At 41.4% G+C, this 24,496-nt stretch overlaps 1 protein-coding gene across 1 annotated transcript; it reads right to left on the bottom strand.

Moving 5' to 3' along the window:
- Nucleotides 1–21,353: 21,353 nt before the first annotated feature.
- On the bottom strand, nucleotides 21,354–23,237 carry LOC129753059 (uncharacterized). The gene has a single exon (XM_055748856.1). The coding sequence runs from the start codon at nucleotides 23,235–23,237 to the stop codon at nucleotides 21,354–21,356; it is 1,884 nt and encodes a 627-aa protein (XP_055604831.1).
- Nucleotides 23,238–24,496: the final 1,259 nt, after the last annotated feature.

Below are 24,496 nucleotides of genomic sequence, written 5' to 3' on the forward strand. Positions count from 1 at the left end.
TTCCGCTTGACAATAGCCCAGTATTTCTCAATTGGGCGGAGCTCTGGCATGTTGGGAGGGTTCTTGTCCTTGGGAACAATCCTGGGAACCACCTGCACGTTGTTGGTGGCGTACCACTACACGTTCTTTTTACCGTAATGGCAAGATGCCAAATCCGGCCAAAACAGTACGAAACAACCGTGTTTCTTCAGGAAAGGCAGCAGACGTTTATTCAAACATTCTTTCACGTTGATTTCTTGGTTGACAGTCCCGGAAGCTATGAAAATGCTGCTTTTCAAACCACAGGTACAGATGGCTTGCCAAACCAGATATTTCTTCGCGAACTTTGACAGTTTCATGTGCTTGAAAAAATATGTTACCTTTCCCCTTCCTTTTGCCGTATAAAACTGCTGTCCCGGAAGCTGCTTGTAGTCGGCTTTGACGTAGATTTCTTCGTCCATTACCACGCAGTCAAACTTCGTCAGCATCGTCGTGTACAGCCTCCGGGATCGCTCTTTGGCCGTCGTATTTTGTTTATCATCGCGATTTGGAGTCACTACCTTCTTGTAAGTGGATGATCCGGTTCGTTTTTTGGCTCGATGCACGTTTGTAGACGATACACCCAGCTTATTCGCGGCATCTCGGAGAGAGAGGTTAGGGTTTCGCTTGAAACTACCGGCAACTCTCTTTGTCTCCTCAGCGGCTTCCGGTTTTCGATTTCCCCCCGATCCAGACTTCCTGGCTGTCGACAAACGGGGTTTTTCAATACATTTGTAACGGTTGATATGGCCTCTTTTAGCGATTGCATGCGTGCGAGTAGCTTGGATTTTGCGCGATGCGCGAGCAAAATTATGATACGCTGCTCTTCTTCCTTGGACGGCATTTGGATAACTGAAGAGTGAATTCCAAAATCAAAATAGGAGCAACATTCTACACACACACACAAACACCTTCAAAATGAGGGGTCTTGAGGTTTTTTAAATGCAAAATTGAAAGAAAGAAATACGTCAAGTTGATATTGACCAAATTTTGACCCAATTTTGATCACCCTTTATATATTTCTAACTAATTTTACATCATCATAAAATCATGGCATGCTACACATTGCACTTACTATCTTCATGCTTCAACACTCCTTCTCAAGGACGATGTTCTGCAGGCCTATTTTCTTCCTCATCTTCTGCAACTTGATCCGGTTCAGGGGTTTTGTCTGCCAACATATTTTCCATCGGACAATACATGACGTTGACGATTCCAGTCCTGGTCAGATCCCGAACGAATTTGTAACCGGTGTCGATGTGCTTTGTCCGTCTGGTTCCATCTTCGGCACTCAGCAAACTGATGCAGCTCTGGTTGTCCTCGTGGATGACCACCGGTTGCTTGATGTCCTCGCCAAGTCCTTGCATCAGCTTCATGAGCCAGAGTAGCTCCTTGTTAGCTTCAGCGAGTGCAACATATTCCGCTTCGATGGAAGAGAATGCCACACACTCCTGCTTTCGTGCTGTCCAACTGATCGTTCCACCGCCAAGCTTGATCAGAAATCCGGAATTTGACTTCCTATCCGCACGATCGTCCGCCCAGTCAGCGTCAGCGTAACCTTCGGGATGACCTTTTTCTTCCAGTCGCAGATTCAGTCCAGCAGTACCCTTCAAATATCGCAAATCTCAAGGCTCGTTTTGCTTCTGTTCAGTCACGTTCCGTTGGTTTGCTGATATTACGCCCGAGGATGGACGCCGTGATTGCCAGATCGGGCCGTGTGCATACGGCGACGTAGAGTAAACTTCCAACGAGACTCTGGTATTACTCGATGGTGACCATTACTTTCTCCTACTTTTGCTCTGCCGTGACGTGGCCGGGGTCCATCGGAAACGGCGATGGTTTGGCTTGCTCCATCACTAACTTCGTTAATATCCTCTCGATGTAACTTTCTTGGCTCAACAGAAAACTTCCGTCTTCCTGCCGCTCAACACGGATGCCAAGATAATTGCTGACATCGCTCAGACACGAACGTGGTGTGCTTCGCAACCGGGGCGTAAACCTCGTCGTAGTCAGTACCGAATTTCTGACTGCATCCCTGGTCAACTAGCTGGGCCTTGTATCTTACAACATTCCCGCGCTCGTCCAGCTTCTTCTTGAAAATCTACCGGCAGCTGACCGGCTTCCGGTTTGGGGGGAGGCTAACGATGTCCCTGGTAGAATTTTCTTGGAGGGCAGCATACTCTTCATCCATAGCATTTTTCCAGTGATCCCGTTCGAAACTCGCTAGCGCTTCTGCTAGAGTCCTCGGTTCGAACGTTTGCTGGCTACCAAGCTGCTGGCTTCGGGAAATCGTGGTGGCGGCACCCCTTTGTTCGATTAGCTTGACAGACATATCGGCGTCCACTCGGTGCGTTGAGGGGACGTTCATCGGCATCGTGATCTTCGGTGAGTGTGGTGTCGTCGTCCGATTCGGTGAACGTATCTTGATCTTTGCTGTCTTTGGAATCCGACTCGAATCCTTCCTCGTCGTCTGCCGGCTCGCCGAGAACGTCCCCTGCAACGTTTCCTTTGTCGGACGAAGAGAAGCAATATTCAACGATACTTCCATTGCCTTCTTCTTCTTCTTCTTCTTCTTCTTCTTCTTCTTCTTCTTCTTCTTCTTCTTCTTCTTCTTCTTCTTTTTCTTCTTGGATACTGCTAGTCGGCATGAAACGAGCATCTCTGCTGTTGAAAACGTGCCCGGAGCTCCAATCAACCACCCAACCAACGAAATTCATCTTCTGCGCTGCTGTATCAAACTTCGTTCGATTCTGCTTCGTTATCCACACGAAAAACGCATCCGTACCAAAAACCTGTACGTGGCTCAGGTCTGGCTTTTCTCCCCACCACGGGAGTGACATCCATCGACCTAGTCGGAGTCGATTCTGTAGGTAGTTGGCCGTGTTCACAGCCTCCGCCGCCACAGTACTTCGTCGGTAGCCCTGCGTCCAGTAGCATGAACCGCGCCATTTCGTTCAGGGAACGATTTCTGCTGTTCCGTTCTGCTGTGGGGTGTGTAGTGTTGAGAACTGCTGTCTGATTCCTGCTTGCTTGAAGAACCTTTCCAACGACCTGTTCTTGAACTCGCCACCATTGTCGGAGCGTACGACTTTCGGCAGTCTGCAAAATGTCGTCTTTGCCTCCAAATCGAAATCCCTCAGCTTCTCCTCAGCATCGGATTTCTCCCGCAAAAAATACACGGTTGTGTATCGGGAAAAGTAGTCGGTGACTGTCAGATAGTACCGACATCCTCCTGGCTTAATATTTTTCATGGGTCCGCATTAGAGTGCCCCAAATGACCCGACATTTGAAAAAATTAAGCGCTGCAGGCTTAATTTGATCCTAGGCCTAGTACAAGGTCTCATGTAAAATTTTTGCCAGATCGGATCACGGGAAGGGGTCGCTCAACGAGCCTAAAGTTTGTATGGGATTTTGATACATTTTGTTCGGGAAAAACTTGAAAATCCAGTTTTTCATGAATTACTTTGGTCCCCTTGGCAGATTTCTTTTGAAAACGGTTTTTCTTAAAGCCTAAAATATGACAAATATTTCATCCTAAGACTGCATATCGATTCGAGCAAAGATAAAAAAGTTATTAGACTTCAAAAATGGGGTAACATTTTTCAGGGTGTTATTCATCACTATTAATGATAGACAGTGCTTCGAACATTTTGACGTAGCATTAACAGTGATGAATATCACCCTGAGAAAAGTTACCCCATTTTTGAAGCCTAATAACTTTTTTTTATCTTTGCTCAAATCGATATGCAGTCTAAGGATGAAATATTTGCCATAGTTTAGGCTTTGAGAAAACCCGTTTTCAAAAGAAATCGACCAAAGGGGACCAAAGTTATTCATGAAAAACTGAATTTTCAAGTTTTTCCCGAACAAAATGTCTCAAAATCCCATACAAACTTCAGGCTTGTTGAGCGACCCCTTTCCGTGATCCGATCTGGCCCAAATTTGGCATAAGACCTTGTACTAGGCCTAGAATCAATTCAAGCCTGCAGCGCATAACATTTCACAAGCTTGAAATTTCCCATACAAATTTGGGGCAGTCTAGTCCACATACGTCCACGTGGATCAGGTCCAACGGCATTTTCGATCGTTTCTTCGTTTTCTTCGGGAACGGAAGTCGTGCAAGTTTACCCTCTTGGCAGCACTCGCACACGGACCATATGCCACAATCGGTGATCTTGATGCCGGTCGCTAGCTTCTTCTTGAGCAGCTCCTGGACGGTGTCGTTGTCTCGATGGCCCATCTTTCTGTGCCACGCATGCTGGCATTCCTGCGTGTGCGTTTTCTCTTCTACCTTCACTGTGTTGTGGGCGTTCTTGATGCAATACAACCCACCGGCCACAACCGCCACAGCTGCAACTTGCGTCCATTTCATGATCCTGCAGTTCTTGCTGTCGAAAATCACCTCACCGCTCTTAACAACCAGCTTGCACACCGAGATCAGGTTGGTCTCCAGATTCGGTACGAACAAAGTATCCGAAAGCGTGATTGTGCGATTTTTGCCTTCCAGATCGCAGCAACCCAGTTTATTTACACGTCTTTTGGCCTTCGCAGCTGTCATCATCCCGTCGGCCAGCGTTACGTTTTCGTTGATGGTTTCATCCAGGTCCAGAAAGAAATCTTGTTCGGCGCACATGTGGGATGTCGCCCCAGAGTCGACGTCCCAGCTTCCGGTGTGTCCAGTCCGCTTCGTCGTGAAAGCACAATTCCCATTCGTCGCTTCACGCAAGGCCTTCGCTCTGGGTAGATTTTTCCGGTTTTTCTGGTCGCTTCTGGGGTCCAATCCCTCTGCTTATGGTCCGGCTTCTGACAATAATGGCAGATAATTACTTTCTCACCAGATCCAGCCTTCAGAACGGATTCCGGATCCTAGCTTCCCTGCTTTGTCACCTCGTCGATCAGCTTGGTTTTCACGAGCTCTAACGTAAGTTCGCTGTCCGCCCGGCTCTCCAACGTGGTCGTCAGGGCGTTGAACGATGTCGAAAGGCTTCTCAGCACCAGCGCAATCTGCAGTTTCTCGTCGAGCTTCAACCCGGGCACGAATAGGTGGTCGAAAACTTCTTCCATCTTGTTTACGTGCTTCTCCATGTCGTCGCCTTCACAGAATCACTTGGAGATCAAATTCCGCAAAAACGAGACCTTGGATGTCAGCGTCGGCTTCTTGAAGTAGTCCTTCAGCTTATCGCATGCTTCACGAGCCGTGGTCGTCTGCTTGATGATACCATGCTGGTTACTCTCCATCATCAGACCGATCGTCGCTCGTGCTCGTTGATCTCCGTACTTCCAGGCTTCGATTTCAGCTTCATTTCCTGGGACACGTTCCGTCGCAGCCCGTGCTTCTGATATCGTCCCGGTGGTATACTTAAAGAGCTCCTCCCAGATTTGCAGCACCTCGGTGCAGAACTTCCAGCTGATGTTATTCGATTTATTTAGCCTCGGAACTTGAATTTTCTCCATTTCAACTAGCTTGAGGAATTTTTTTCCGTTGTTGACTGGTTACTAGGCAACGTAAGCTTCTGGGCTTATAACCTCTTGGGGGTAGAAGTGGAAAGAAAGTACAACCTGCTCGGTTGGTGGTTTAACAGTAACTGATTATATGTTTCTAACTAATTTTACATCATCATAAAATCATGGCATGCTACACATCGCACTTGCTATCTTCAAGCTTCAACAGTACCGAGATGAGAATCGAACCCATGCCATCAGTGGATAAGCGATTACCATCTTACCACGCTATGTTCCATCATCTTTGAAAGTTTATGTCGAAAATTACAACCTTGTATCTGATCAAATTTTATCAAAATTTATCTACGCGATACAAGAATGTACCTTTTTACATGATCTTGCAAAATTTTGAAATAAAAACATGAAATTTGGCAGAGTTACAGCTAATTTTGTGAGGCAATCTCAATTTTCGCTACCTTAGTTTATCTAGCTTTTCAGAAAGTTTTATGAAAAATTATCAACTCTGAGAAAAATGGCCGCCTGTCAAAGTTAAGATGTTGTAAGCTGCTCTACGCGATTCCTTCTTTTTGGGCGCAACTGTATAAAAAAAACTTCATTCCCAAACTACAATGAATTTCCCAAAAGGGTCAAATCTTCATCCCCGATTTTTAAATCTGCCTCAGTTATATTTCAAAACGTTTGAAATCATTTGTTTGAAATATACATAACCAACTGTTTAATAGCTTTTTTTCGAGGAAATTAAAGAGATTAGATATTTGTCAAACTCTTTGATTTAAGTTAAACTGTTTAATTATGAAGATAAAATTTCACACTTCATCCAACATACATTCTCAAACGATTTCTATACATTTCACTGTCACAGTTTGAAAATCTTTCATCATCCGTCGGCTATCGATATGACCCCATGCTGGCCTTGGAAGCAATTGGACAGAGATCAAGTCTACAAAGCTTATGATTCAATTCGCCAATCCTTCAGTATTATTTTATTTTATCAACTGGTCGCTGAGATGGCTCAATAAATCTTCTCCCTTACGACTTCCTACACAGTCAGCATCAGACAGCATCGATCATCGGAACCCCCGGATGTACTTATGTGATGTCAGATGTTGTAAATGGCGGTCTTTCTCCAAGCTTCTCCAACTATTCTTTGACCCCCTTACTCAAACCTAACCAAAACTTGTCGTGTCATCATCACAAGAGAAATAAATAAATATAAAAAGTCGCCCAGCAGTCAATCAGCAAAGGAAGGAAGTAAGCTCTCTTGCCAGGACAACGCGTGTCTCCCCAATCCACCCACCCCATTCGGGACAATACTTAGCCGGAGCCATAAGCCGGACAAACAAAATAAACGATGTTTCTAATAAGTGTCACATAATCCTTGCCATGGTTGCCATACATCTTCATCAGCGACGAGCGTCCGAGACGGGGTGAAACAGAATTTCCGAAACTGGAATGGCGGCAAGTTCGTAATTTTGGAAAGTTGGTTGACCCGTCACAGTGTAACATAACATAATAACAAGCAGCAATGATTCAGCGAATCATTCGTCGTCGTTTATTCATCGGAGCTTGAGTAGTTCGAAATTACTTTCTTTTTTGATAGTGTGTAGGATTCAGCTGATTGCTTCGAGAGTTTTCTCTGGCTGGCCCTTTGTTGAATGGAACTTCAAGCAGAAAAAGTTTCTTTTGCCAGGCAAGGTGATTAATAGATTTCCAGCGAACGAAACATTTCCGGAGATGATTTCAATTTCCTTTTCATGCTGGGTATCCTTTTTCGTTGCTGAGCTGCCTGGCAGATGTTTCGGGGCACATAATGGGAGAGGTTTGTTCTCAACCTGTCGAAATCATCCATCCAGTGCCCTGATGATAGGTGGTTTGGAACGAGATACTTAAGAACATTTACTTTCACAGTTCATTTAACCAGCTCGATGAAAAGGTGAATTTCACCATGAATGCCAACTGTCAGCTTGATTTTTTGTGGATGTGGGTTGGATTTATTTCTGGTTAAAGTTTTATGTGCGGTCAGAACGTGACGCAATCTAAGTTATTTTACAGAATGCAAATCACCTGTTTTGCATGGATTTGAAGTTTTGATTTTCAGTCGGCAGGTAGGATTGAAAACATTGCTTGACAAAGTTTTATACTGCCAAGTTCTTATCAGAATGAACAGAACAATTATTTCATTCAATCGGATTTCATTCTAAGTTTAACGCTATAGCTTTCGCTTTAGCTTTAGCTAACTTTGATACTCTTTATTTTTGAGTGTTTTTATCGTAAAGTTTCTAAATCATATCACTTTTTGCTTCACACTATCGATAACCCGTCCTTTCATTCTTCAATGAACAACTTTTGTTCACACTAAAAACGTCTTGACTGGTCACTGGTCGAGGAAGAAGAGAGCTATGAGACCGAATACAAACAATGAGCAACATACGAACGAATGCATGGATTACTATGATTGATGCGAAATATAAAACTTAACATACTCCCCCCGCCGGAATGAGTCGTTTGATTACTCTTTGATTTATTTTATTTAAGCTGGCTTTGTAAGCTTTTACTGGTCAAAAATCTACAAAGTGTCGCTGCATAGCCAATGTTCAGACGTAAAATTTCATGTTCAAGCTGGATTGAATAAATTATATTCTTGTGTTGAGAGGCAGAGGTAGGATATGCTTATTTGAAAAAAAAGGTTAAGCTTGTTATTATTGTAGTTCAATAAGGCTGTTTCAATCATTTTTTGGAAAACTATCCAGAGTAAATTCAATCAAGTAGCCTTGACTTTCTGGTCCGCACTCCGATGTATTGCAATCCCTACTGCAATTCATAATTATCTGTGATTTCAACCGTTTTAAATCTCGCTCTCCAATAAAAAGATTTGAGTCTATCGTCGATCGGGCAGACCCATACGAAACTATAGTGGAGTAGAGAAGGTCAAGCAAGCACTTCATATAATTCTGTGTCGTATCAATTAAATTTTCTAGAGTTGATCCGAGCTGTCGTGTTTCTTTTTTTTCTCTTTCGTTAGTGGAATAAATGCATGTCCATCTTGCCTTGATGTTTGCTTAGTCTAGTTGTGGAAGCAGCATTTGTTTAGAGAGCTTGCAGTTTTTTTTTGACTGAATTAGGCCTATGTTTACAAATGATAAGGATTACGATAATCTTAAGATTCATTCAAGCACAAACTCATTTACTATTTATCGCAAACTATATTTCAGAATGAATGCCCCATAAGTTTTGGACTTTTTGATTTCCAATAACCTTTTGTCTATTTGGTTTTGACGAAAATATGTGACATAATTAATCATGTAACGCCGTTTGATGATACGGACCTGAAGTGATGCCAGGTTTTTCTATTCATCTATGAATATTCTTCTTCTCGATAGCGTGTTCTTCAATGTCACCAAAAATTAGCGATTTAACATCAACATATTGTTCTATAATATGGTGGTATATAATAAGTATAAAAGTTGAGTTGAGCGAGAATAATAAATCGCCACTGATAACAAAAAAAAACTCGCTTTTGTGACCTCCTATGTGCATTCATCCCTGTTTATTAGGAAGGATTTTATGTAGAGTGATTTATACAGTACTGCTTAAAATAGATTCAGGTGTATAAGAAATTTCATTTATTCTCCATAATATATTTATTGTATGAATGAATGATAGTTGAATCAATTGAAACAATTCACAAAAAAAACTGATTGATTTCATCTTATTTATCGTTCAACATAAATCTCTGGCATCAGGCATTTAGTTTGTAAAGTCAGTTTACTCTGAAGCTTAGAAGATCTTCATAACTCCAAGGAAAATTCTAAAAATCTCATGATTATAAATCACCATGTTAGAAAATGTTGCATATTTTTAGGTTTATAAAATGGAATAAGGGCAATTTAAAAATTTCCGTGCAAATACCCGTTTTGTCGGATTATGTTTGTACTTGGATGCCACAGTTCCATTGACGTTGCATCTTCATTGCGTTTAGCAGGCTTCTTTTGAATCAAAGTATGGATTCTTTCAATCTATAACATCTTGGGATCCTCATCATGGAACTTATCCGGCCATACTTTCCAATCTCAAATCCAGTCAATAACTATTGGAGACTGATCCATTTTTTGAATATTATCGCCCTCGTTTTTCTTTTGCTTATTGTTTGTCAAGGATCTATCTAACAGGCAGCGAGCTCAACTCCATACATTTTTATTGTTGAAGGAAATTCCATCACCATTATCCCTTCCAAAACAACAAGACATATGTCGTCGAGCCCGAAGGCACTCCAAGCGATCGTTTTTACGATACTAAGCTTCGTGAAGCATCACGCTATTCGACCTTGTCTTCATCCCTTAGTTAATCTGTGCTGCCGTTCAACAAACGCCTGAAACCTGTGTGTATCTCTCAAGAAAATTCGTTGAACATCCATGCCTGCAACTTGAATTTGAATGCTCGATTGTTGGAATAGTTTAAAACTGCTGTCCGGCAACAAGAAGGGTAACTTATTTCTGAACTACGACATCATCGACATACAAATCTGGCATGATATTGTCGCTGAATACCCAAACCGGAATTTTCGTCAAATCAGCGACGGCGACATTCACTGACGACATTGTATGTTGGCCAGAAATCTTCAAAGTTACGGAAGCAAACAAAAGAAAGGGTTGCCGAAAAGGCTCTTGCTACACACACACATACAAGAGATCTGTTGGGCACAGATAAGAGGTTTTTATATGCGGCAAAATCAAAATTCAACTAAAATGTAGTTTTTTCCCAAAAACGAATGCACTTTTTGCTCAAATTTCGAATCATTGGTTAACAACTGAAATCGATGTGAATATTTGATTAAATAACGGACAAAATTAAAAAAGCCATCGTTTTTTGTAAGTCACTTTAAACGGTTCCTCCTGATCTTTGATTGACGTATTGGGATTTGTCTTATAGAATTTTGTACCCGGAGGCCCCGGAGGACGAGCTATCGTTGCGAAATTTAGAAAGAAACTTTAACAATATTTGTTCTCTTCCACTAGCAACGGTCGTATCCTTTAAAAAAATCTTCATTTTTATTAATTGACCGTTGTCGAAATCAGAAAACAAATCCACAGACAAGTGAACAAATGTTCTGCCTACTTTAAATTTGTTTAATAGTTTTCATAAATTATAACAAATTACAGCTTTCTTGCTTCGAATCGTATTCATTTTGCATGAAGTTGTCACTTTTGTTTGCCCAACGGCTTACTATTACTAATGTACCGTGCAAAAGCAATTAATGCAATTGATATGACATTTTACATTGTCGCTGGTTGGTAAGGTTACTAATCACCAGGTCGTAAATTTCGGATTTTTACTGCATTGACAATATATTAGCGCTTTCTGGCTACGCCTATTGGAAATGGACACCCAACTGGTGCTGAAAGCCTCAATAAGTGAACGAAGAAGCACATTATGACACAGTTGTGATTCGAATTGTCTGGGCTACCTGTTTTGTGAAAAAACGTTATGGTACAAACTGCAAACCTTCCAAAATAGGTGACAAAAAACTCCTCCAGCACGCATTCATTGCACTAAACTAAAACATCAAAAATATATTAAGGTAATTACAGTACAGGACCGTAAAATTTGCAAACTGTTCTACGAACAATTTTTAACCACTTTTCATGTGTAGGTTTGTTTTCTATTTGGCAACATAACGAATACATAATAATTCTCAAATTAGCTTTACACGTCTGTAGGTAATAAATTGCAGGTCAACGGCGAAGATTGCTTTGATTCCGTTCTAAGATTTTTTTTTTAAGTTATCACAAGGAAACTCCTTTCGGATGAATTTTGTAGCACGTGTTTCGTCCATTTAGCTTCTATTTATCTTTTCACCACCTATGCCGGAGTTCAACGCCACATTAATGTTCAAACTGCTGACCAGGACCACATCATCGCCATACTGGTACACGACACGACTGTACAGTCCAAAACATATTGTAAAATCCTAGCTTACCCAACATCAGCCATTGAAAATCCATGTGTGAAAACATTGACAAAATCCATGTTTACAAGAATCGACCCAATGTCGTAAGCTAGCGTGTTTTTAAACCTTGATCCAATATCAGATTTATCGATATGTGTTGAAAGATTCATAATTTGATCCACTATCAAATTTTATCGACCCAATGTCGAATATGGAAAAGGTTTTTTATACTTTGACCCAATATCAAAGTTTTCGACCCAATGTCGAACAAGTATTTTCATGCTTTGACCCAATATCAAAGTTTCTTTCGGCCCAATGTCGAGTGAGGAATCGATTTTTCATGCTTTGACCCAATATCAAAGGCTTTCACCATAATCGGCCCAATGCCAACAGTTGTTCGTTTTTTGCAATCCAATATTGCAACCAAATCATTTACCTGAAACAACCTGAAACTTTTCAAAGAAATTTTAATATTAATCAATTACCAAAATCCGTTTCGAAGGACCACTAAATATGTTCACACTAAAAACGTCTTGACTGGTCACTGGTCGAGGAAGAAGAGAGCTATGAGACCGAATACAAACAATGAGCAACATACGAACGAATGCATGGATTACTATGATTGATGCGAAATATAAAACTTAACAACTTTTAAGTAGCATTTCATGAATAGTACAGCTGAACAAAAGAAATCTGGAGTATTTGAAATTTTCGGAGATCGGGTACCCAACCCCGGCAGATGCTTTGGTCGCAAGCAGACCGAGAAGGTGGCCGCACGCGTTTGTAATCCAGGTCAGGGCGGCGTGCAACAACAACCGAGCGTCTGTACTCCAGGTCAGGGACGGCTCAAACAGCGTCTGTCTTGCTGCAAGCGGCTGAATTTATTAAATGCAGCTCCCGCCAACGAAGTCCAAGATGGCCGCCCCATCGCAGGACCTTAGGCTAACAACCTACTGCTCCTGGAGAACACAAGACACAATCCGGGCAAGTCCTGCTTTACTCTGGCATACGAGGAGAACATGCTACTCGGGAACGAGAAGTTGGTTTCCTGTTAAGCCCGCAGGCCTACGCGCGCATTAGATGGGAACCGATAAACGAAAGAATAATCGTAGCCAGATTTAGTTTACGGGTTAGAAATTTTACAATGGTCCACTGTTATGCGCCAACTGACGTTACCGATTTGCAGAAGAAAGAGCAGTTTTACAGTCAACTAAAAGTGCAATCCATTTGGGCGACTTCAACGCAAAGATTGGCTCCTACAATCAGGACCTTGAGCGCATCATTGGGCGGCATGGCCTAGGACAGATGAGCGAAAGCGGAGAGCTGTTTGTAAAATTTTTTTGCAACAACATGGTGATCGGTGGATCGCTCTTCCCTCACCGACCAGCACATAAGGTCATTTGGGTATCCCGAGATGGCCGAACAGAAAATCAAATTGACCACATCTGCATCAGCCGAAAATGGAGAAGGAGCCTTCTTGATGTCCGCAACAAGCGAAGTGCAGACATTGCATCTGACCATCACCTCGTCCTTGGCGAGATACGACTGAGAGTTGCGCGTGTCCAACGGCGCGAGGAGAAAGTCGGGTGTCGATACGACGTCCGCCGGTTGGAGAATCCAGAGGTTAACAGGGCATACGTTGAACAGCTAGAATCCCGAGCCTCGGAGCTGCCGACAGACGGAACAGTCGAGGAACAGTGGTGTGGAATCAAGAATGCCTTTATCACGACGAGCCATGGTACTCTCCGTAGGGTTTGTGGAAGAAGGCGCGAATGGAGGTCGGATGAAACTTGGAGGATGGTCGATGATCGGAGAAAGGCGAAAGTCGGAATTGAGCAGGCATGTACCGGGTCAGCCAAAGCAGCCGCCCGCTTACGATATGCGGAGCTGGAAAAGGCAGTTAAACGAGCTTGTAGACGGGACAAGAGAGCCTGGACAAAAGCCGAAGAGGGAGAAAGAGCCGCCGCCAATGGAGATATCCGATTACTTTATGACATTTCTCGCCGCCTCAGTGGTGCAAGGACTAATGCAAGAATGCCGCTAAAAGACCGAGCAGGTCAGTTATTGACCGATCGAACAGATCAGCTCAAACGATGGACTGAGCACTTCGAACAACTCTTCCGAGTCACGAATAGCGATGGCCAACAAAACCCGCAGCTCGAAGCGCCAACAGTAAGTCGCATTAATGGCGTCAACTCGGAAGCGCCTTCGCTGGCTGAAATAGAAGCGGTAATCAAAGACATGAAATCCAACAAAGCACCTGGGATCGATTGCATCCCTGCTGAAATGCTGAAAGCCGATCCTGCCCTATCAGCACCGTTTTTTCGCTGACATCTGGGATACTGCAACATTCCCGGCCGACTGGATGCAGGGTATCCTCGTAAAGGTCCCGAAGAAAGGAGACCTGACAGAGTGCGGTAACTGGCGAGGCATAACGTTGATCTGTACAACCCTCAAAGTACTCTGCAAAGTGATTCTGAACAGGATCCAGGAGAAAATCGACGCTACACTCCGACGGCAACAAGCTGGATTCCGATCCGGACGATCATGTGTGGACCACATCACAACGCTACGAATCATACTGGAACAAATCAACGAATTCCAGGACTCTCTTCTGCTGGTGTTCGTTGATTTCGAAAAAAGCTTTCGACCGACTTAACCATGAAAACATTTGAGCGGCTCTAAGGCGACGAGGGGTCCCAGAGAAACTAGTCCATCTCATCGAAGCACAATACGAGGCATTTTCGTGCAAGGTCTTGCACGATGGTGTCTTGTCCGAACCAATTCCGGTAACTGCTGGAGTGAGACAAGGATGTATCTTATCACCGCTACTTTTCCTCATTGTAATGGATATGATTCTGACTGGATCGATCGACTGTGCACCGAACCAAGGATTGCCGTGGAATCCTTCAACAATGGAGCAACTGAACGACCTTGACCTGGCTGACGATATTGTTTTGCTCGCCCAAACCCAATCGGACATGCAGAGCAAACTCGACGACCTCACCGAAAGTTCCAAGGCAGCAGGTCTCAAAGTCAATGTCGGAAAGACCAAGTCGATGGAGATCAACACAGGAAATCCCTCCAGTTTCATGGTAGCTGGGCAACAAGTTGAGAAAGTGGAGTGCTTCCAGTATCTTGGTAGCCAGATAACGCCTGATGGTGGTACCAGGAAAGACATCGAAACCCGGATCAGAAAGGCCCGAATTGCGTTTGCGAGTCTCCGAAACATCTGGCGGTCACGTCAGATCTCTCTACGAACAAAAATCCGAATCTTCAACTCAAACGTCAAATCCGTATTGCTGTACGGGTGCGAAACTTGGTGCACATATGCGGTGACGACGCGAAAACTGCAAGTATTTGTAAACCGCTGCCTGCGGAACATCATCCGCGCTTGGTGGCCCGGCAACTGGATCTCGAATGAGGAACTTCATCGCCGGTGTCATCAAAGGGCGCTAGAAATCGAGATTCGGGAACGTAAGTGGAGATGGATTGGGCACACGCTGCGAAAAGATGAAAACAATTTGCAGAGAGGCGCTAGATTGGAATCCAGAAGGTCATCGAAGAAGAGGCAGGCCCAGAAACTCGTGGCGGCGAAGCCTAGCCGCTGAAATCCGAACTGTCGACGAGAATCTTGACTGGGACCAGGTGAAGATGCTGGCTCCGGATCGTCAACAGTGGAGGTCTTTTACCACGGCCCTATGCACCGGAGGATCGGCGCGGGATCATTAAGTAAGTAAGTAAGTAAGTAAGTACTATATGCCCTGTAATTTTTTTTTTCTCATGTTACGATTAGCCAGCAGTGGTGTCAATTGAATTTATTGTTGTCAATGCAAAAAGACATACACCTGTTGAACAGCTAATAACTTTTTTGTCTAAAAAGATACGAAGTTATGATATTGGACAAAGTTGTTCAGCAGAAAATTTCCTTTAGGAATTTTAGAAATTTGCACGAAGACCATAAGCAGGCTCGGTTCCACGGAAGAAACAAAAATGATGTTGATTTTTCAGTACAAAATATTCAATTTGCCCAAACAAAACTAAAAGTTCAAATTTACTCATGTAAACGTTACTTAAAAATTCTGCAAAAAATCATGGATGAGTTTTGGACCAAGACGAAGCATTTAAGACCCCTGGCTTTGAGAAATTCAAAAATGACCCCAAATCGACTCAGTCTAATTGCACAACCTGATCCAGCGACATTATCTGACCGTATGATATAATCCGACCATGATACACTCTAATTCTCCTTGACTCAGATTTGAAGGAAAACAATTCAAAATGCGCCAAAACTGGGAAAACTCAAATTTTGATTAGAACGGCACAACTCAGAAATGAATAGTAGGGGTTTTCGCACATTTTGAGTTGTTTTTGTTCAGGGTGGTTCAGACTTGTTCAGGGATCGACTGAATGGAAAAAAAAACAAAAAAAATATGAATTTCGGATTTGAAAAAGAAAAAGTCTGTTGTGCGGTGTATTTAGGATATGAATGCGTGTATTTATATCCAATTTATTTTATTTTTACCTCGAAAAATTCGGTCCATTTGACCGCATCCAGCCGGTGGAACTATGTGTTGTCCAATTTGTCACACTCAGCCGCCAGCCCTCTCGGTTTGTTTCGAGCTGATTTGAAAAAGGGAAACGCCATAGACGAAAATGATTTACACTTCAAAATATTGAGAAAATTATACTTACAGTTGTGAATGATGGCTTCCGTAGAGATTGCTGGAAGAAGAATAAATTTGTTTAATTTTGTTTTTATTTTTTTTGAAATCACATAACTTTTTTCATTCTGTATTTTGTCAATCTTAAATGTAATTTAAAGTTATACTCACCATGATTATTTCGTTAACTGTGTCTGACCATCGCATCTAAACAATCAAATTAGGTTTTGGAAGTCTCTGAGTTGTTTTCATCTATTTTGCACGAAAAAGTGTGCGTCTTCGCTAAGTCCCAGGTTTTGAAACTCCCTAGATGAAAACAACTCAGAATTTTGATTAATTCCAACTCAGTTGTTTTCATCTTCATACATGGTGAGACTTCTGAACCAAAACAAATCAGTCTCTGAATAATTTGAAATTACCGTGTACATAACCTGGTCATTCTTCTTTCAATATAACTCATCTCCTTATGTTAAAACATATTTCATTTTATTATCATGAAAAATCAATCATCAAGATCAATTGTTTCAGGCACAGACTTATATTTGAAGTCCACAACTAAGTTTCCATTGCTCAAATGTTTATGTTTGCTACTTCAACATTCCAATTTTACGCAGATGGAAAACCGTTATACTTTAATAATCACAACATTCCTTCGCTCTTTTTGCCCTGAAAAGCTCGAGAATTTCGCTTCAAAATACTTTTATCCATCCCACAGGGCTTTCACATTTCCATGGGCACTCGACTTTATGAAAGAAAATGAACATGAAAAGAGAAAATTTAGCAGCAAAAACAGCTAGCGAGCCAAGTGTGTGTGCATGGGAAAATGAGTAAACCGAATGGCGACCGAGCCCAGAGAAGGAAGGTTCTTCAGTCAGCTCCGAGGCGAGAAAGAAAGGCACAAAATTGGCTGAGTTTTGACCAAGTTGAATAACGACGGCACCTTGCAACTGCGTCACTGCCGGCTATTTTGCCTTTTCATAATTTCCCATCAACGACGACGACGTCGCCCACCTTCGTGAAATAAAGGAAAAAAAATGGAATAACCGTTTACCAGTTTGCTAGTTTACCTTAGAGAGGAAAAGAAGACTGTAGGGGTAAGGACCCAGTTTCCCCCCCGTGTCTCAGTCAAAAGCGAATAATGCTTCATAATGCTATCATTTTATCCCGGTGTCACTTTTATGCATCCTGGTCAAAGGACCGTACGCCCTTTTCAACATTCGGCGACGCGCTTACCTTTGGGGCTCGTTTTAAAAGCACTGATAAGCTGATATAACTCTGAGTCTCATTTCCATCAACCAAAGGTTCGTGTCTTAACTGCTTAGTAAGTGAATAATACACTGGTTGTGATGGGGCGCTAGCATTCAAAAATTACTCCACGTGTTCTAATGACACGTAGAAAAATATATAGAAATTTTATTATCTACCATGCATTTTTAGCCTGCTTCAATTTTTCTGCGTGCAAAAGTATAAGTTGCTATGGTATTCAATTTTTGTTATGTTTTCCTCCCAGTGAAAAAAGGTCCCGATGGTTGAAATGTACTAGATTCATTGAGCTTTGAATTTGAGGAACAAAATTTGAAACGTACCTACATATGAAAAATAATTCTTCATATTTAGAAAAAAAAAACTGTTCCAATTAAAAGGATATTAGAATTTCAAAAATAATTTCACAATATAAAAGAATAAAAAATTAACAGTTTTTAAGAATGAATGTAAGCAAATGAATAACAGTTAAAGATATAAAGACTTTCAAATAGAAAATGTTCTTTATCTTATTGAGGAAACATTCACATTTATTTAAAAAAGATCTACTGGTGAATGATTTAGTCTTGGCACTTTATCAGAGAATATACTTTTTAGATCATATGATAGCCGAAATTGCCAGAAGATCATAAACTCTTCTTCAATAAGAATGGAATTGATCCGATACATTGAAACTAAAATTTAAACTAACTGAGATACATAACTCTTCATAAAAAATATTTACAAATTGTCAAATGAAAATTGAATGATTTGCGAAAAATCAAAATTTAGCTATTGGTATCATTACATGATCGGGAAACGAAGCTTAGGGAATGATGAGCTAGTTGGCGCCAGGAGCTCTGGGCGATGAAAATTTTTCTCCTACGCAGGGGGAATTATATCAGCTTATCAGTGTTAAAAGTTTAGTGTGTTCTTTTGAGACTGAATATGTTAAGAAATCATTGCAAACTGTCTTTAATTCTTGATTTTTTACGAACTTAAGTCTTAAGTTTTGTAAAGATTTTAGCATTTCGCCGAATGAATATAGACAATAGCACTGACCATACTGACTGGACACTCGATATCGTTTGTTGGATAATTTTTCCAGCACTATTTCAACAAAATTATAAAACATTTCTTCTTATATGTGAACAAGTGGTCAATTCGAAAATGGGGTATTTTATGAAAATCGGTTCCGTCATTTTGATGATACAGCCAAAATAGTATTCCGGGTCTAAATGACCCTAACAGGCAATTGTCCATTTTTTTTAACCGTAAAGGAAGGTTAAGGACAGCTTTGTCTAGGGTAGAAATACCCTGGGATAAATTGTACAACGCACACAAATTCTTCAAAGAGTTGTTGAATAGAATCTCCCATAACAACAATTCACACACCAACTATCACTCTAGTCATCCTCATGCCAATAAATACACTGAACAATCATTAACTGTAAAGATTCTTCGGGGAGAACTTTACGTATCCATGGCCGCCAACAAATCCGTACGACAACAGTTTGCCATACTTCAGTTTTCAGCCTAGCTCAAGCTTCGTTTCCTCGGGGCCATCTTCTGCTGCTGTGGGGGTGGGACGCGTTCAATGGCAAAACGATAACGATGTTTGTTCCCTTTCCGGTGTCAAATTAGTGCGCATATTAAATCCCGTCATGTAAATGTATAATCACATTATCCAGTGTCAGTCGAGCTTTTGTTTTGGCGGTTGCTTTCCATGCCACTCAGTAGTTAGTCACTCGGTTTGGTTCGGAAAACGGAAACTACATAAGTACACAACAAGCAGCCAAACAAACTACACATGTTCTAGCCTATAGCTGGCTGACTGCTCAGAATGGAGCGCATCTTTTTCCCTCAGGGAAGTTGGTTGTGGTGGCAAACGATCTGGAAAGTTCCAAGCCTGGCGGAATGAAGACCTGGTTTTATGCCGTGATGAGTTGTGTCATGATAGCCTTATTGGTTTTAGTGAGGAGTTATTTAATTTGAATAGCGTTCAACGACAGAAGAAATTTATAGTATCGAAACGTTTTTGTTGACTAAACACTAATTGCAAATATCCCAAAGACTATCGATAGAAAATTATCTTTAAAATTCTGGAATGAACATTGACACATTGTGCTAGGCTGGGACAAATTTTAAATCCTTCTTTTGTCACTCGGACTTGGAACATCATGAGGGGGGGAGGAATAATAAAAAATAATGCGAAAAACAAATAAATTGGAATAAATTGCACGAAAGCTTGTATGCAACAAAATTGCATACTATATCATTGCACAAAGCCTATAATTATTGCTTATAAGTTGAGCAACTATGTCTCGACTTGATTGTTGCCGGAAGAAAGTTTTCCAATCAAACGTAAAGAAAGATCTAATGTTTGCCGCAAAAAAATTACAACAAACCTTAAAACTCTCAATCATTTTGTAACCGTGTTACAATATCTTTGCTATAAATCAAGTAATTTTTCATCGAAACATTCAATATTATCAAGAATATAAAAGGTGAAATAACTCCCATCCTCCACAATTTGTTTTTTGGTCTTGTAATCTTTCGGATGTTTGTTTTTTTTTTATTTACATAAAATAATTCAAACTTTATTTATTCCATCCTTCGTGATTTTTGGAAAGTTCGAAAGGGGAGGGGTGACAAAAGAAGAAAAAGATATTTGTTCCAGCCGTATTGCTGAAAAAAATTAAACCTTAAAATGTTCGATATTTTTTTTATCCATTTCTAAAATGTTTAAATTTTATAGATTTCAACGATATAAAAATCTAAATCTATATAAATGGATAAAAATGGATTTCTGTCTGTCTGCCTGTTTGTTCTCAATAGACTCGGAAACTGCTGAACCGATTTACTTGATACTTAGCAGATGGGTACTTTTGAGGCGTGGGAAGGTAGATATTTTAGTTTGAGACCCCTTTTTCTCATTGGAAAGGGAGAGGGGGTGTCTCAAATAAAAGACAGATGTTTGCATAGCTCGAAAGCTAATTAAGCAAATTAAACCAAATTTGGCATGGGAGGATATTTGGGTACGAGGAATGTTTCTATGAATATTTGGTACCCTTCCCTTCTTTCAGTGGAGGCATAGAAAGGGGGAGGGGGCTGCTTTACAACTTTCCGCATAATTGAAAAACTTATGATGCATATAGCACCAAAATCGACAAGGGGAGATATTGGAATACAAGAAATGAGTTTGTAATTTTTTCTATGATATTTTAAGAAACCTCTGTTCTTCCAGTGGGAAAACTCCAAGGGAGGAGGGTGCTCCCATACAATTTTTTACATTACTCGGGAACTTATTCTGCGATTGGAATCAAATTTTCAATGGGAGGGTATTTGAGTACGACCAATGCTTCTATGACTATTAAGTGCTAGGGGCTGCTACGAGAACTAATGGAGCAAATGGAATCAAACATGGCATGGGAGGGTGTTTGGATACGAGAAATGGTTATATGCTTATTTGAAATTTTTAGGAAGGACCCAAATGGGCCTAAGAGACCATCACAAAAAAAAACTGGGGATAAAATCAGGGAAGAAGGGAGCTCCCATACAATTGTTTTGCATAAACCAAGAATTTATCTAACAAATAGAACCAACAATTACATAAGAAATTATTTGGATAAAAGAAATGGTTCTATGAATATTTGAAACACCATCTGTCTTCCAGGGAGTACATAGAGAGTGGGAAGAGGGCCCCGATACAATTTTGTTGGTATATCTGGAAAAGTAATTAAGCACATAGAATGAAACTTGACATGGGAAGATATATGAGAATAAGTTATGTTTTAATGAATGTTTCAGACCCTAATCCTGCCTAATTTGACATTGGAAGATTTTTGATTGCAAAAAATGGAATCCCTACTTCCTTCCTGCAGTTGCGGATGGAAAGGGGAAAGAGGGGCTTCCTTAGATTTTTTTTTGGCAGAAATCGAGTTTTTATCAAGCAATTATATTCATATTAGGTTAGAGAGGTTGTAATTCGAGACCCTCCGTTTAACCTCGAAAACTTATCAGACAAACGGAACGAAATCTGCGATAGTTGCAACATTGGAAGCTACGATACCGACAGGATTGAAATTCGACACCTTCCCAGATACCACCCAACCAAGAACGGAGTTCACCAGTATAGGAAGAGATTCTCCAAGAGGAATTCTACCGGATGGCTTGAAGAGTTCGAAAAAGATGTCGGCCCCCAGAACTACGTCGATAGGATTGCTTTCGTAGAAACCAGGGCCTGCTAACTGTATTCCCTTTGGCACGTCCCATTTTGAGATACTCAATGTGGCGGATGGTAAGTTTAAGGTTAGTTTTGGTAACACAAACAGTTCAACGACAGTAGAGAATTCGGTAACTCGGGAATGTAGGGTAGCCCGAAGTTTACAGCGAGCTTGTACGGATGACTGACCGATGCCGGAGATCGTTAGATGAACCTTGTTGCGTTGAGCCTTGAGTTTTTGTGAAACTGCTTCGGTGATAAAGCTACATTCGCTCCCAGAATCGAGAAGTGCTCTAGCTGGATGGGTATTGCCGAAATCATCAACGAGATTAATGACGGCCGTTGCAAGGAGTACCTTGTGAGAGCGAAATCCAGTAGGAGGCTTTTGAACTGCCGCGGACAGTGACGAAGAACATTCTTCACTGGCTGGAACGGGATCCTTGGTATCAGTTTTCGGTCGGTTAGATTCAAGATGACCGGAGTCCTGGTTGCACAGTTGGCTATGGTGCTTCCCTCGACATTTTCGACAGGTGTTCTTGGACTGACATGTTCTGGCTTGGTGCCCCTTTCGAAGGCAGTTCCGACACAGTTGCTGGCGACGCACGAGCTTTTCCTTGTCCTCGGTGGTCATTTTCGTGAACACAGAGCATTGGTAGAGCGGATGATGTTCAGAACAGGCATGGCATTGACGGAAAGAAACTTGAGTGGCACCATTGCTGACAACTGACGATCGATAAACGGGTTTTTTTGAAGCAGAAATAGACGAATTATCCAGATTAACGTTGCTGACACTCTGCAGTACCGTAACCCGTCTTTGGAGGAACAGGACCAAATCCGGAAACGTGACGGCCTCATGTACTGACGAAAACTCTTCCCAATCCCTTCGTGTTTTGGTATCAAGGCGAATACTCAGCATGCGGATCAGCAGAACATCCCAATATTCGGTTCTTTCACCCAACTGCTTTAAGATCCGGACGTTGGCTTCGAATTTTTCTACTAGGGAATGGAGATCGGCTGCTGATTCTCGCTTCAATGGGACAAACTCAAAAAGAGAATCGATGTAGGCTTGCTTGAGACGCGACGGATTCTGGAAGTGCTCTACAAGCAGAATCCAGGCAACGGGATAGTTGTTGGCGCTGAGCCCAATTGTTTGAATTAGTTTTAGTGCATCTCCAGCCAGAGATGACCGTAGATAGTAAAACTTTTGTATGTTCGACAATTCGCTGGAAGAATGCACTAAAGAAATAAACAGGTCGTGGAAATTCAGCCAATTCTCGAGTGTTCCGTTGAATACAGGAAGTTTGACATCTGGTAGGCGAATTTGAGAAGAAGCAGGGAAGTGCGCGCTGGACTGAGAAGATTGGATGCACGATGTCGGGATGGTTTTATTCACGGAAAGCAAAAATCCCTTTACACGGTAATATTCCGTTTCAAATTGAGCACGCTGCTTGAGTTGAAAATCGATGACTTCCGGATCGTCAACTTCAGCAGCCTCCAACTCAGCCTGAGTTTTGCAGAAGTCCGCCCATAGGACTCCGAGATTCTCCAGCCGCACCGGCACTTCAACAGACTGGGTATCTTCTCGGAAGTTATTGGCAAACACCCTTATGAGGCTGAAGGATGTCTCAATGCTGCGGAGTCTCAACTTGAGCGACTTGATTCTGCGCTCGGTAGCCATCGTGCTGGGTTATCTGGAAAAAGGATTCCCAGCGGAGCACAAAACGTCACACGTAAAGCGTAATAGGAAATATAATTACCTTTTAAAGGCAATTTTGTGCCTTGTATTATTCAATCTCAGGAACAACTTCAACAGGATATCGAATTCCGACAACGTGGTGAGTAACGGAACTTCTTTCAGGAACGGAAAAGTTACGGACGCTCGGAGTTCGACGAGCATCCGGTTCGAAGGACCATATAGTCGTACCTCTTCACGCAACAATCCTCGTAAATCCGTCGATCTGAAACAGGTTGTAGAATCCCAGAATGCAGGTAAGTATGGTGATGTCTTTGGTGGCTAACTTGTAAGCAGCAGGTAAGTACGGTTTCTTTTCAGGTTTCTCTCGCACAAATCAGCACAGCAACAGGTAAGTATTCAAACACATATATTTCTTAAATTACTTCCGATTTACTACTTTACTTCTTATATTTAACTACTAATAACTTCCACTTAACATTAAATTCTTCAAAAAATTGTTCACAACATGAACACGAGTTTGTTTTGATAGTTGACGTCTCTGGTGTGTCCCATAGCAGAAAAAAGAGGCCCTTTTCCAATGCGGTGCGCCTTATATAAAGTTGACCTCCCGGAAAAGACTCTTCCCATCTTGATGTTCGTGATGTTCGCTAACGTTATGTACAACTGACAGCATATGACAGCAGCCCACTACAAAAAACCTCATCTTCATGAGCGGGCTTCTCCATTCTACTCATTTTCGGGTTCCACGAACAGTGACGTCATTTAGAATATATAAACTAGAACACCTAAACCAATAAAAGTTTTAGTAGTTAAATTATGAAAGGCTTTCCAAAGTATGATTTCCATTTCATTAGAGGCAAAATGCGCATATGTGTGTACCCAAACGCGCCATTAAACGTTTATTACGCGTATATTGATTTCTTCACAGATTGAAAAATGTATTGCTTCGTACAGTGTAGCCAGATATACTGACATTCTTGTGAAAAGTTAATTAAACCTTTATGAAATTCAGGAATTTCAAATATTTCCGTTTATATTGAAGTTATTTTTTCCGATTTAACATAGAAATTTCTTTTCAAGTATTGTGATGAAAATTGTACATAAATTTAAACAAATATGAAACATGCTTAAAGATAAGCGGACATGACACGCTTTGCTACGCTTCGACATTTTTATTTGAAATCGCTTAAATAATATAAAAAAATATTAAATTAGGAAATGTTTTGTTTTTTGATGAATGT

The sequence above is a fragment of the Uranotaenia lowii genome, chromosome 3 (genome assembly GCF_029784155.1).
Source record: "Uranotaenia lowii strain MFRU-FL chromosome 3, ASM2978415v1, whole genome shotgun sequence".
Lineage (NCBI taxonomy): Eukaryota > Metazoa > Arthropoda > Insecta > Diptera > Culicidae > Uranotaenia > Uranotaenia lowii.